The sequence below is a fragment of the Boleophthalmus pectinirostris genome, unplaced genomic scaffold (assembly GCF_026225935.1).
Source record: "Boleophthalmus pectinirostris isolate CB_2022bp ecotype Guang Dong unplaced genomic scaffold, ASM2622593v1 HiC_scaffold_10, whole genome shotgun sequence".
NCBI lineage: Eukaryota > Metazoa > Chordata > Actinopteri > Gobiiformes > Gobiidae > Boleophthalmus > Boleophthalmus pectinirostris.
This window is the reverse complement of record NW_026570971.1, coordinates 34,112,730-34,126,103: the sequence shown is the minus strand read 5'-3', so window position 1 is coordinate 34,126,103 and position 13,374 is coordinate 34,112,730. Positions and strand designations below refer to the sequence as shown.

Genomic DNA, 13,374 nt, shown 5'->3' with positions numbered 1-13,374 from the left:
CCTGAGGGGTCTGATTGGAACATAGCGCGATAACAGCTCAGACAGATACTCAGGAGCCAGGCCATTCAGGGATTTAAAAAACAAATATTAGAATTTTAAAATTAATCCTGAAAGGAACAGGAAGCCAGTGGAGAGAGGCCAGTACAGGTGTGATATGCTCTCTCTTTCTCGTCCCTGTTACTAAACGAGCTGCAGCATTCTGGACTTGTTGTAAGCGCTGTAAGGAGAGCTGGTCTAGTCCACAATACAGCGAATTACAGTAATCCAGACGAGACATTATAAACAAGTGAATAAGTCGTTCAAAGTCACTGGCTGGAAGGTAAGCCTTCACTTTACTCAGTATTCTGAGCTGGTAGAAGCTGGCCTTTACCACAGAGGTTATTTGTTTGTCCATTTTGAACAAATTGTCAAAGAATACTCCAAGGTCTCTGACAGAGGAATTCACAAAAGGAGACAGTGCGCCAAGGTTGTGATGTAAACCAGTGGAGGATTTAGGATTAAAAAACCACAATTTCTGTCTTCTTCTCATTAAAAATTAAGAAGTTTTGGGCTAGCCATGATTTCACTTCCTCTAAACAATAGGACAAGCTACTAATGGAGCCAGGGGCAGGTGATAAGGGCAAATAGATTTGCAGGTCGTCAGCGTAAAAATGATAAGACACATTGTGTTTTCTAAGAACTGAGCCTAGAGGCAACAAATAAAGAGAAAATAATGCAGGACCTAGAATAGATCCTTGTGGAACACCGCAGGTAAGTGGAGCAGAGTTAGATTTATGGGGGCCAAGATGTACTGACAAACATCTGTCTGTGAGATAAGATTTAAACCAGTTAAGTGCTGTGCCTTTAAAACCTGCATATTGTTCCAAGTTAATTAAGAAATTAAAGGTCCACTATGTAATTTTTATATATAAATTTATAATAATCTGTCACTATTTCATTCCTCTGCTTGGTATGTTCCACTGTACGACATTAAACAGCTGTACCTTAATTTATTTAATTACAGGTGGTTTTCTAGCTCAGAAATACCTTTAAAAAAAAAAAAAAAAAAAAAAAAAGATGCTGGAATGGGGTTGCCTCTCCACAGATCTGACCTGTACCTTCGCCTGGCTGGGTCTCCATCAAAAGAGAAAGGTTTAATATCATACTGTGACACATTTCAGATGAACCAATAACATCTCCACGGAAAAAAGCATTTGATGGACCCTCCACCAGAAAAAGTTACAGAATGAACCTTAAAACCTTGATGGGTCTTTGAATCAGTTCAGGCCACAGTCCACAGACCAAATCTCATAAGACTTGAGTTCCACTTTTTGACCTGAGTGTTGATGGAGCCCCAGGCCTTAGGTCTAATTTGTTTGTGTGATTTTTGCCGACTCTCTTGATNCTGCATTTATCCCTTTTAATTCCCATTGTTTGAATGATTGGTCAAGTTTGCCCTGGTTTAAATTTTTGATCATACCTTAACCATCTCAGTAGAAAGGATTTTTCTCTCAGTTTATATTTTTCTACTACAGTGTACCACGTTTCTAGTGTAAACTTCACAATTGGGTTCATCTTGCCCTTAAGGAATGATGATCATTGTTTATCAGATATAAGTATTTGTATTTTATAACCCTCAACTTCTTTTTCAATGTCTTTCCACCGTGCTTCACAATCTGGCCTGCACCAACATGCTAGAGGTCTGAGTTGAGCTGTAAAAAGTACTCTCTTAGATTGGGCAGAGCCATCCCCCCTTTCTGTTTAGGAAGTTGCAAAGTTGTGAACTTTATTCTCGCCTTTTTCCCATTCCAAATAAACCTTGAGATCATTTTATCCCATGTTTTGAATTTGTTTTGAGGTACAGGATGTGGGAGGGATTGAAACAAATACAACAGTCTAGGGAGGACATTCATTTTTATAATTTGTATTCTAGAGTAAAAATTCGTAGGCAGAGTAGACCATCGATCTAAATCTTTTCTAATGTCTCCTTCTATTTTACTGTAGTTAGTCTGAGACATATCGGAAAGCGACTTTGTCAAAGTTATACCCAAATATTTATATAGTTAGTATAGTTTCTGAGTCCCACTTTAATTTATATTGGTTTTTAAGGGTTTGGGAAGGTGAATAATTGAATGTTAGAATTTGTGTCTTAAATATATTTATTTTGTAACCTGATAGGTATTCAAATGTACGAAAAATAGATGCATTAATTTAGGAAGGCAGTATTCAGGATTTCGCAGGAAAATAATAACATCATCTGCGAAAAGTCCAATAAGATGCTGTTGCCCTGCTAATGTAACACCCTCCAAGTTTGAATTTTGCCTTACTGCCTGTGCTAGGGGCTCAGCGTATAGAGCAAACAGAGTCAGTGAAAGAACACAGCCCTGCCCAGTCCCTCTCTGGAGCTCAATCCTATCCATTAGGCTGCCGTTCACCTTGATTCTAGCTGTGGGTAGTCACATAGTCTCATAGTCTCATAGTCTCTTAGTCTTATAGTCTGTGGCGGGGCTCTATTAAAAACTCAGGCAAGACCGAAATTCCAAGTGCAGGTGGTTGATTGTGCCAGTGTCCAAAGTGCAAAAATCCCAAAAACAGTGTAAAAAGTATTTACAGCAAGAAAACAGGGTCGAGTTCAGCATGAAACTGTCCCCTTTAAAATCCTTGTACAGCGCACCGACGTTACCTGCTCTGTAACCGGTGGCAGATTGATTGACAGCCAAGAACGGCTCCCCTTTATACCCCCCTGGCTCCTCCCACTGAGCAATATATCCAAATCATTACAGAAACAGACAATTTAACCATAAACCTACCTTGTCTATGCTACGTTGAGCACACAGTAATAATATACATTAAATGTCAAAAAAAATAGTTGAAAAACGAGGGAGGGAGCTGACGGGCAGCGTCACTTGTTACCCTGTGATTAGTTTGCAAATACCCGGTGTTGGGGAGTAACAGATTACATGTATCAGCGTTATGTAATCAGAGTACAAATTATGAGTAATTGTATTCAGTTACAGTTATTGTTTCAGTGAGTGGTAATTGGATTACAGTTACTTTGTTGAAATACACGTCGGTATTTTCCCATTTTCACATTTTGGGTTGTATCCCCATTTTTTTTAATTTTTTTTTTTTTTTTATCAGTAATTCCACTCATTGCTGGAACCAGGTCTAATCTAGAGCTAAACCGTTCTAAACCAGGACTAAAACCAGATCTAAACCAGGTCTAAACCAGGTCTAAAACCAGGTCTAAACCAGGACTAAACCAGGACTAAAAACCAGATCTAAACCAGGTCTAAACCAGGTCTAAAACCAGGTCTAAACCAGGACTAAACCAGGACTAAAACCAGATCTAAACCAGGTCTAAACCAGGTCTAAACCAGGTCTAAAACCAGGTCTAAAACCAGGTCTAAAACCAGGTCTAAACCAGGACTAAACCAGAACTAAACCAGGACTAAATCAGGCCTAAACCAGGATTAAACCAGGACTAAAACAGGTGTAAAACCAGGTCTAAACTAGGACTAAAACCAGATCTAAACTAGATCTAAACCAGGTCTAAACCAAGACTAAAACAGGATTTAACAGGACTAAATCATGCTGCGTGGACGTGTCTCCTCTTCTTCTATCAATAATATTTTTAATACGGCAAATCAAGTAATCCAAAGTATTCAGATTACGTTACTCACTTTAAATAACTTCATGGATTACATTACAAGGTACATTTTGGTGTATGTAATCTGTAATCTGTAGGGGAATACATTTTAAAAGTCACCTTCCCAACACTGGAAATACCCCAAGACTAACATTTGCAAACCAATCTTCAAATATTACATTATAACCTGTTCTCACAACTTTTGATTAACATTTATGTTTCTAAAGTGCTATTCTGAAAATGTTCCCAAAACATTTAGGAATGTTTCATTAATGCTATGCTGTGGAACATTCCAGACGAAGCAATAACATGGCAACAAGCAAGTGTCCCCAACAGAAAAGTTCAATATAGTGCAACTTTAAAAATGAAAGGAAGCCAATCAGTAATTGTATTATTGTAGCTACAAATCATTTGAATAAAGCTTTCTATATTTGCGTTTGGGCTTTGTTGTTATTGGGACTTGTCTTCGAGTGTCCAGAGAATCAGGCTCCACTGATACAGAGGTAGTAACAGGCAGTGTTGGAGTAACAGATTACATGTACTGGAGTTACATAATCAGAGTACAAATTATGAGTCATTGTATTCAGTTACAGTTACTGTTTCAGTGAGTGGTAATTGGATTACAGTTACTTTGTTAAAATAAATGGATTACATGGCGGTATTTTCCTGTTTTCACATTATGGGCTATTCCCTTTTTTTTTTTTTCTGTAATTCCACTTATTGCCAGACACTAAACCGGGTCTAAAACTAGGACTAAACCAGGACTAAAACCAGGCCCAACCCAGGACTAAACCAGGACTAAACCAAGACTAAACCAAGACTAAAACCAGGACTAAACCAGGACTAAACAAAGACTAAACCAAGACTAAAACCAGGTCTAAACCAAGACTAAACCAAGACTAAACCAGGACTAAACCAAGACAAAACCAAGACTAAACCAGGACTAAAACCAGATCTAAATCAGGTCTAAAACCAGGTCTAAAACCAGGACTAAGCCAGGTCCAAACCAGGTCTAAACCAGGACTAAAACCAGGACTAAAACAAGACTAAAACAAGACTAAAACAAGACTAAAACCGGACTAAACCAAGACTAAACCAAGACTAAACCAAGACTAAACCAAGACTAAACCAAGACTAAACCAGGACTAAATCAAGACTAAAACCAGATCTAAATCAGGTCTAAAACCAGGTCTAAAACCAGGACTAAACCAGGTCCAAACCAGGTCTAAACCAGGACTAAAACCAGGACTAAACCAGGATTTAACAGGACTAAAACCATGCAGCGTGATCGTGTCTCCTCGTCTTCTATCAATAATATTTTTAATTTGGTTTAGTAAAGTCTGGGCTTTTTATTGTCTTGTATCAGACAAAACTTCTTCCTGGTCTTTGCTTCTCTACAGCAAATCAAGTAATCCAAAGTATTCAGATTACGTTACTGATTTAAAGTAATTGAATGGATTACGTTACAAAGTACATTTTGGAGTATGTAATCTGTAATCTGTAGGGGAATACATTTTAAAAGTCACCTTCCCAACACTGGTAACAGGACACATGGTTCAGACGGTGCCTGCGGTGCTGAGGGTCTGTGTGGCATTTTGAAAAGCCACTGACATATGACATAGTGCGACTGTGGAAGTAAACAAATCTTAATGATATGAAAGACTGTCCCAATGTTGGTTTATGCAAATGAACCATGTGTTAGTTTTATTGCTATCGCCTCGGTACAGCAGATGTTTGTTATCATAGGTTTTTACGTGAGACAGAATATGCTACATTTGTGTGTACAGTAGGCCTCTGATGAAGTATTCACTATTGTTGTTTACATGTTGTTAATAACCCAACAACCCTCACCTCACTGTCCAGAGTGTATTTATTTATTTTGACACAGTTCTTTGAAAACCCCATAGAGCAGGGGTGTCAAACCGATCTTGATCCGGGGGCTGTATCCAACCGACTTTGATCCCAAAGGGGCTGGATCAGAAAACTCATGTCATATAAACCCCAAAAATAACAATAAGTTCAAATATTTGTGCAGAGAAACACAAATCTATTACAGAAATCTTTTTTAATTGATGAACTCTTTCTTTTACAAAATATTATAATATTATGAACAACCTGAAACTTTAAGAAAAATGCAATTTCAACACAATGTTTTAACATGAACTTGTATGTAAACAGGAATAAGTCAATTTTTGTTGTAAAATCCTGCACTTGGCTCCTCTTTTCTCATGTTGGACATTTTTCTGATGAGGGTGTCACGGTCAACAGTCAAAACGATCGTCCTTTAAGAGCGTTTGGAAAGAGACAAGTCTTCATTTGTGCTGCTCTGGTGGGAGGGGCCACGTACAGAGACGCTGGAGACGCTGCTGTGATAAACACCACAGAAAATTACCAATATTTTAATAGAAAATATAATTACAATATTTTAGTAGAAAGTCAGCTGAGGGCCAGATTAAAGGTCTTGGAGGGCCGGATCTGGCCCCCGGGCCTTATGTTTGACACCTGTGAGATAGAGAAATAATGAGGGGGTGGAAGGGGAGAAAACACTGCCAGTGATTGGAACAAAGCCTGTTATGTTGTACAGTGATGTAGGAACAATGTATCTCATAAATGAAATGTTTCTCAAAATGTCTTATTGTCAATGTCAATGTCAATGTCAATGTCAACTTTATTTGTATAGCACATTTACAACAACACAAGCTGCCCAAAGTGCTTCACATGCACAATAAAGATAGTAAAAAATACAGCACAATAAATATGAAAAATATATCTATATAATAATAAAACAAACAACAAAAACAAAAAAAATTAAACATAGCTTATAAAACATTTAATTAGAGTTAAAAGCCGCAGCAAAGAAATGTGTCTTAAGATCAGATTTAAAAATCTCCAGTGATGGAGCAGCTCGAACGTGGAGAGGCAGATTGTTCCATAACTTGGGGGCAGCCACAGCAAAGGCCCTGTCACCCCGAGTTTTCAAACATGACTTTGGGACATTTAATAGCAAACCGCTTTCTGACCTGAGGGGTCTGATTGGAACATAGCGCGATAACAGCTCAGACAGATACTCAGGAGCCAGGCCATTCAGGGATTTAAAAAACAAATATTAGAATTTTAAAATTAATCCTGAAAGGAACAGGAAGCCAGTGGAGAGAGGCCAGTACAGGTGTGATATGCTCTCTCTTTCTCGTCCCTGTTACTAAACGAGCTGCAGCATTCTGGACTTGTTGTAAGCGCTGTAAGGAGAGCTGGTCTAGTCCACAATACAGCGAATTACAGTAATCCAGACGAGACATTATAAACAAGTGAATAAGTCGTTCAAAGTCACTGGCTGGAAGGTAAGCCTTCACTTTACTCAGTATTCTGAGCTGGTAGAAGCTGGCCTTTACCACAGAGGTTATTTGTTTGTCCATTTTGAACAAATTGTCAAAGAATACTCCAAGGTCTCTGACAGAGGAATTCACAAAAGGAGACAGTGCGCCAAGGTTGTGATGTAAACCAGTGGAGGATTTAGGATTAAAAACCACAATTTCTGTCTTCTTCTCATTAAAAATTAAGAAGTTTTGGGCTAGCCATGATTTCACTTCCTCTAAACAATAGGACAAGCTACTAATGGAGCCAGGGGCAGGTGATAAGGGCAAATAGATTTGCAGGTCGTCAGCGTAAAAAATGATAAGACACATTGTGTTTTCTAAGAACTGAGCCTAGAGGCAACAAATAAAGAGAAAATAATGCAGGACCTAGAATAGATCCTTGTGGAACACCGCAGGTAAGTGGAGCAGAGTTAGATTTATGGGGGCCAAGATGTACTGACAAACATCTGTCTGTGAGATAAGATTTAAACCAGTTAAGTGCTGTGCCTTTAAAACCTGCATATTGTTCCAAGTTAATTAAGAAATTAAAGGTCCACTATGTAATTTTTATAATAATAAATTATAATAATCTGTCACTATTTCATTCCTCTGCTTGGTATGTTCCACTGTACGACATTAAACAGCTGTACCTTATTTATTTAATTACAGGTGGTTTTCTAGCTCAGAAATACCTTTAAAAAAAAAAAAAAAAAAAAAAAAGATGCTGGGAATGGGGTTGCCTCTCCACAGATCTGACCTGTACCTTCGCCTGGCTGGGTCTCCATCAAAAGAGAAAGGTTTAATATCATACTGTGACACATTTCAGATGAACCAATAACATCTCCACGGAAAAAAGCATTTGATGGACCCTCCACCAGAAAAGTTACAGAATGAACCTTAAAACCTTGATGGGTCTTTGAATCAGTTCAGGCCACAGTCCACAGACCAAATCTCATAAGACTTGAGTTCCACTTTTTGACCTGAGTGTTGATGGAGCCCCAGGCCTTAGGTCTAATTTGTTTGTGTGATTTTTGCCGACTTCTCTTGATTCCTGCTACAGGAGCCGTGGTCCGTGATTGGTGGGGCAGGTCGACGCCCACCTCACCTGCAGCCACCTCCCCCTATTTAAGGAGATTACAGCACCTGCTCAGGGCTGCTGGCCTTGGTGGGCAGTCTGCCATTTAGTGTTTGTTTGTGTGTTTAGTTTAGTTCTGTTTTGTGCTTTTTTTGATGTGGTCACTCGATTCTGTTTGTGGGTTTATGTGGTTTAATTTGGGGAACTTGTGTTTAGTTTAGTTTGTGTCCCTAAGTTTTACCACTTGTTTTTTGTAAGCCTGCGTGACCCCTTTTCTGGCACAAAACTATTTATTCTGTTGTTCTGTTTCTTAGGTTAGGTTGCTTTCTGTATATTTTAGTCTTTTGTTAATTTACCTTTACATTCCTGTTAATTAAACATTTAATTTATTCCATTTTAAATCTTGGTTTTATTTTTGTTACTCCCCTCACCCCGAACAAGCTGGGTCTTAACACTGAGTGCATCTGCTTTATGAATATGACTATGAATCTGTTCCAGCTCCTTCTTTCTACAATCTGCTGCAACTACTGGAGACTGACCTCTTCCAAAGTGCCATTGAACCTTGACCTCCTTGGTAACCAAAAACATACATCATGAATTTCATTTGCAGCTTGGAAATGCAGAAATTCCACTATAGATGTGCACTACATTGAGACAAAGAGACATTTGTAGACCTGTATAGGAGCTATAGGTCACTCCACTCCTATGATCCTTCCTGTTTCCTGAGACATTCTTTCTCAACCAGTGGTGGTAGATGTATTGAGCAGAGACCTTGGCTCTAACGCAAGAAAACAACCTTTAGAATTGTGAAAAATGCTGGGTGTAACTGTGAATATAAGGTGAATATTTATATTCACGTAAAGCACGTAAAGGGTATTGATCCCGGTTATTTCTCCACTCTAACAGCAGAGGACCCAAGACCATTTGACCAGAAATTGGTCATAAGCATCGATGGAGCCAAATCTCCCTTTTCAACCTGACAGAGCCTGGACCAAACCAAATTTCTGGTCAGAATCTCCAACTACCTGGACAAATATTCACTTTGGTGATATCCACAATGACTTGGTGGAAACTCCTGGGCCATTCACAGCAGAAAAGATGAAAACCTCCAAGAGTCTTGATGTGTTGTTGAACTTGTTGGAGTCCACGGTTTGTTAGGATCTTCTACGTTTGCTCTGCGGATGTTTGAAAGTCGTTTAATTCACCGTTAGTGGTTCTTTTCACTCAGAATACGAAAAAGACATTTTCCTTCTTCTGTGCTTCTATTTGTGCATCCGATAATGCAGCAGGAATTTACCATTATCAGGGATAAATACGCGAGGTTACGCACTGTGTTTGACGCTATCGTGTTTCTTACCTCCGACCAAAATATTTCCCAGCATGCAACGCGGGCTTTTAATAACAATCACGTCAGTTGAAACTCGCCTATTGACTCAATGTTATAAGAATCCAGAAATTATTAAAGGTCTACAACAGTTTGTGTTGCTTTTTCTGGTGGAGGGTCCTGCACCCGTGGAGATGTTGTTGCATTGTCTTTATGTTCCACAGTAGGGCATTAATCTTATTTATCTTCATAGAGACAAGCAGGCCATGGGTAACATGTCAGATCTGTGGAGACAGTAAGAAAGCTTGGTTTTCAAGGTATTGTTGGGACAATAAAGCAACTGTAAGGAAATAATTGCAAATTAGTGTTTAATGTCATACAGTGAAATATTCAAGACAAATAAACGACTGCGCAGGTGACAGATCCTCCTCGAGAAAAAAGACATGGTGCACCTTTAAATTTTGATTTTGGTTATGTCAACAATACATGAAACACAGTGGGGGCGTTGATGTACAGAGCTTGGCATGAGGAGAAAGAGGTGTGCTGAGTGACCATCTGGTAAAGCCCGTCTTTTACAATCACCATGATTCTCCACATTTAGACCTTTTTGGTATGAGTCTCCCATTTTCTTTCATCTGCCCACACAGAAAACACCGGCGGCTTAATGCAGGTAAGACATAAGGCACACAGCAGCTCCACATGTTCAGAGGACACACAAAGCTTCTCTTCTCATGCATAGAACATTTGGTTGAGCACTGAGCAAATCGCCACGATTGTGTGAAGCAGTGACATTCACAGGCTGAACATGTGAGTCTGTTGAAAATCACATAACGTAGACAGTTTGAAGTACAGCACTATTGTTGTTTGGGTTCCCTTCAACAAAAGCAGTGAAGAGTTTTGCCATGACAGTAAAGGTACCAAAAACTAGCAAGCTAACACACTCTTCCTGATTCTTGGATAATGAAACACTTTATTAGGGACAATAGCTCAGTTGGTAGCGTCCACTGATCGAAAAGTTGGCAGTTCAAAAGCAGCTCTCCACATTAACACCATTGGTTGAGCGTCAGATCCACTAACTCACAGGTTGATGGTGTGATTCCAGCTCCCACAAACCAATGCTGCTGTTGTGTCCTTGGACAAGGCACTAAACCCCTCTTGCCCCCAGTGTTGGCGTGCCCTTGTATTTGAATGTGTGTGTGAATGGGTGAGTGGTTCCTTGATGTAAAGTGCTTTGAGGGCCTTAAAGGTAGAAGAGCGTTGTAGAAAATGGGACCATTTACCATTGAAATGAGTTGCAGACAGCACATATATACAATATTACAATCATAATCAAAGAAGAACATTTAATAATAATACAAATATAGACATCATTTTAGGTAGGGCCTTTACTAAACTTGAATCATGATCTCATTTTTCATTATGATTTTTTTTTCTTTTGTAGCACTAAGTACAGTTATTATAAAGTTGTACTGATTAAATACATAAATAAATGGATCAAATTTCAATAGGATTTTCTTTCCAAAAGCATTGATTTATTTATTGTGTATTGTTAGGGGTTGTTTATTTTTGTGTTTGAATCCTAAAGCTTTGATGTCATCACTTGATAATTCTGAGTTTCTATGGTGACCTATGGTTTCTATGGTCACAGTTCCAAAACATGACTTTATTACATAACTGATCAAAGTCTGTATGGTAGCTGCCATCCAGAGCTCAGAAATCACTTGAACTTGTCAAGAGAAGCAGCATTTTAGCAAAGCTCCCAAGATGGTCAAACTTTTCAGGACAAGCAGCAGCCTGGTGAAAGACCTGAGAGGTCGGCTCAGTACAGCTGAGGAGACCATCCACGCTCTCCAAAATGAGATCGAGAAGGAGAGAGCGGAGCGAGCCACTGTGGAAAGGGCTCTGCATGAGTCCAACATCACCTCCAAAAACATCCAGGAGGAGACAGACCAGAGAACTGTTCATCTAGAGGCAGAACTAGAGAAAATCAACCAAACTCAACAAAATGCTTTGGTTGAAAAAGAAAAAGAGAAACAAATCCAGGAGCACAAACAAATGACCAATGTGCTGCAGGATAAGTTGAGGGTGGAGAGTCAGAGAAGCCAACAACTGCAAAAGGAGGTCTCCAGACTTGATAAAGAGAATTGGGAGTTGAATGTGAAGTGTATGGAAATGGAGGAGGGGATGAGGTCTTCATCACCGTTAACTGAGGCTAATAAGATTACGGTGGAGGACGGTAAAAAAATAGACGACCTGGAAGAAGTGGTCTCCAGACTTCAAAACGAGGATGAAAACGAAAGGATTTGGAGAGTGGTAACAGAATTCATGGAAATGGGACTAGAGGATTTCGACAACAAACTTCAGGTCCAAATCCAGATCAACAAACGTCAGATTGGAGAGTGTGAAGAGAGCAAAAGGCAGTTGAGGGAAACTGAAGCTAGAAACAAGTGCCTGCAAGAGAAGATTGCCAGTTTAGAAGATGAACTGCATCAGACAGAGATGATTCTGAGGCGTAGTGAAGAGATGGGTCAGCGGGCGCTTGAAGAGGAGAGAGAGAGAAGCGCAGAAATGGAAAAGGCTCTGAGAGAAAAGGACAACATCATACGCCACCTGCAGGACGTGATTGAAAAAGAGCAGATCACAAAACCTGCCATGGTGGAAGATTTCCAGTCTATGAAAGAGGCAATAGTGACTCTAGAACAGAGCACGGAGGAGCAGAGGAGCCAGTTTCAATGTGAGCTGGACCTGAAAGAAGAGAAAAACAGAAAACTGGAGAAAGAACTGTCTGCAGCAAAGAATATATTAGCAGAACAAAGCACAACGCACCAGGAAGAGGTCGAACATGTGAGAGACGACTTCAAAAGGTCTGTGCAAAAGGCTAGAATGAGGTCTGAAAAAGATGTAGAGGACATAAGTAGTCAAATGAACAAGAAACGTGCTCGACTGGAGATGGAACTGTCCAAGAACCAGAAAGAACTCCATACCCCGAAGAAGGTTATGGAGGAGGTTATCTGTGAGGAGAAAGAGTCAAACAGCTCCACAGAGATCCTCACTGAGATCAAGGACAGAGAGCCAGAACCTAAGAAGCAGAAAAGGGAGGTCCACAGACAGCAGGCTACTAACCAGCCTCCTGAAAAAAAGACCGAAAGGCTGGAGAACGTCCTCACTAGCCACAGACCTCCAAGGAGCAGAAGAAAGAGACAATGGAGAAGGTCAAACCCTACCTTCTAAATCCTACCTCCTGCCTCCAAACCTGATTTGGAAAAACACTTGACTGTTTTTCATCCACTTTATTGATTTATTGATTGATTGCTCCAGTTTGTGCTTTTTCGTGTACAGTTTTTATTGATTTGAACGAGCTTCTAGAGGAAAACGTCTTTCTTTATTGGTCCTCTGCCTCGTCTTCAGCATGCATTAAAAATAAATAATCAAAAAAAATACAAATGAAAAGGTTTTGTGTCATGTGTTCTATTGAATCATTAGGGCTTGGTATATTCTGATGAACTGACTTTCTTTCTAACCATAGTGTATGTAGGTTGATCATTAGAAACATACTTTGAGTAGAAAACATTTCTAATAATGTAGCACTTGTGGTGGGATAAAGAGGCTTCAGAGAGTGTATATTTACTTCCATTTAATGCCGTATGCACTGAAACACAAGAGACACATTTATGATCAGGCTGTTCACGTCCAGGCACATTTTACAATGAGGACCTGCGAGGCCCCCCCGAGTTGCCTTCCCCTGCCTGCGTGCATCCCCAGCATATCTCCTGTGTAGAATCATATCTGTTTCTTGTGTACATAAAATATATAAAAAAATACAATTTCCTTTATACCAATTTGGTATAAAATAATCCAAAATAAAATGAGGTGGGTGGTGCTTTCTAATTCACTCTCATTACTGTGCCTGCTTAATACTACTGACCCCACAATAATAAGAAACAAACAAGACAAGTGTTTTACAAAATATGAAAGACATTCAAATCACAATCAA

The 13,374-nt window shown here is 39.5% G+C and overlaps 1 protein-coding gene across 1 annotated transcript; it reads left to right on the top strand.

The window, feature by feature from the left end:
* Window positions 1-11,144: 11,144 nt before the first annotated feature.
* On the top strand, window positions 11,145-12,611 carry LOC129409446 (golgin subfamily A member 6-like protein 7). The gene has a single exon (XM_055155541.1). It carries the CDS (start codon window positions 11,145-11,147, stop codon window positions 12,609-12,611), a length of 1,467 nt encoding a protein of 488 aa, XP_055011516.1.
* Window positions 12,612-13,374: the final 763 nt, after the last annotated feature.

Bases quoted from the DNA above. Each gene is read 5' to 3' on its own strand.
- LOC129409446 (XM_055155541.1), top strand. From the start codon at position 11,145: ATGGTCAAACTTTTCAGGACAAGCAGCAGCCTGGTGAAAGACCTGAGA.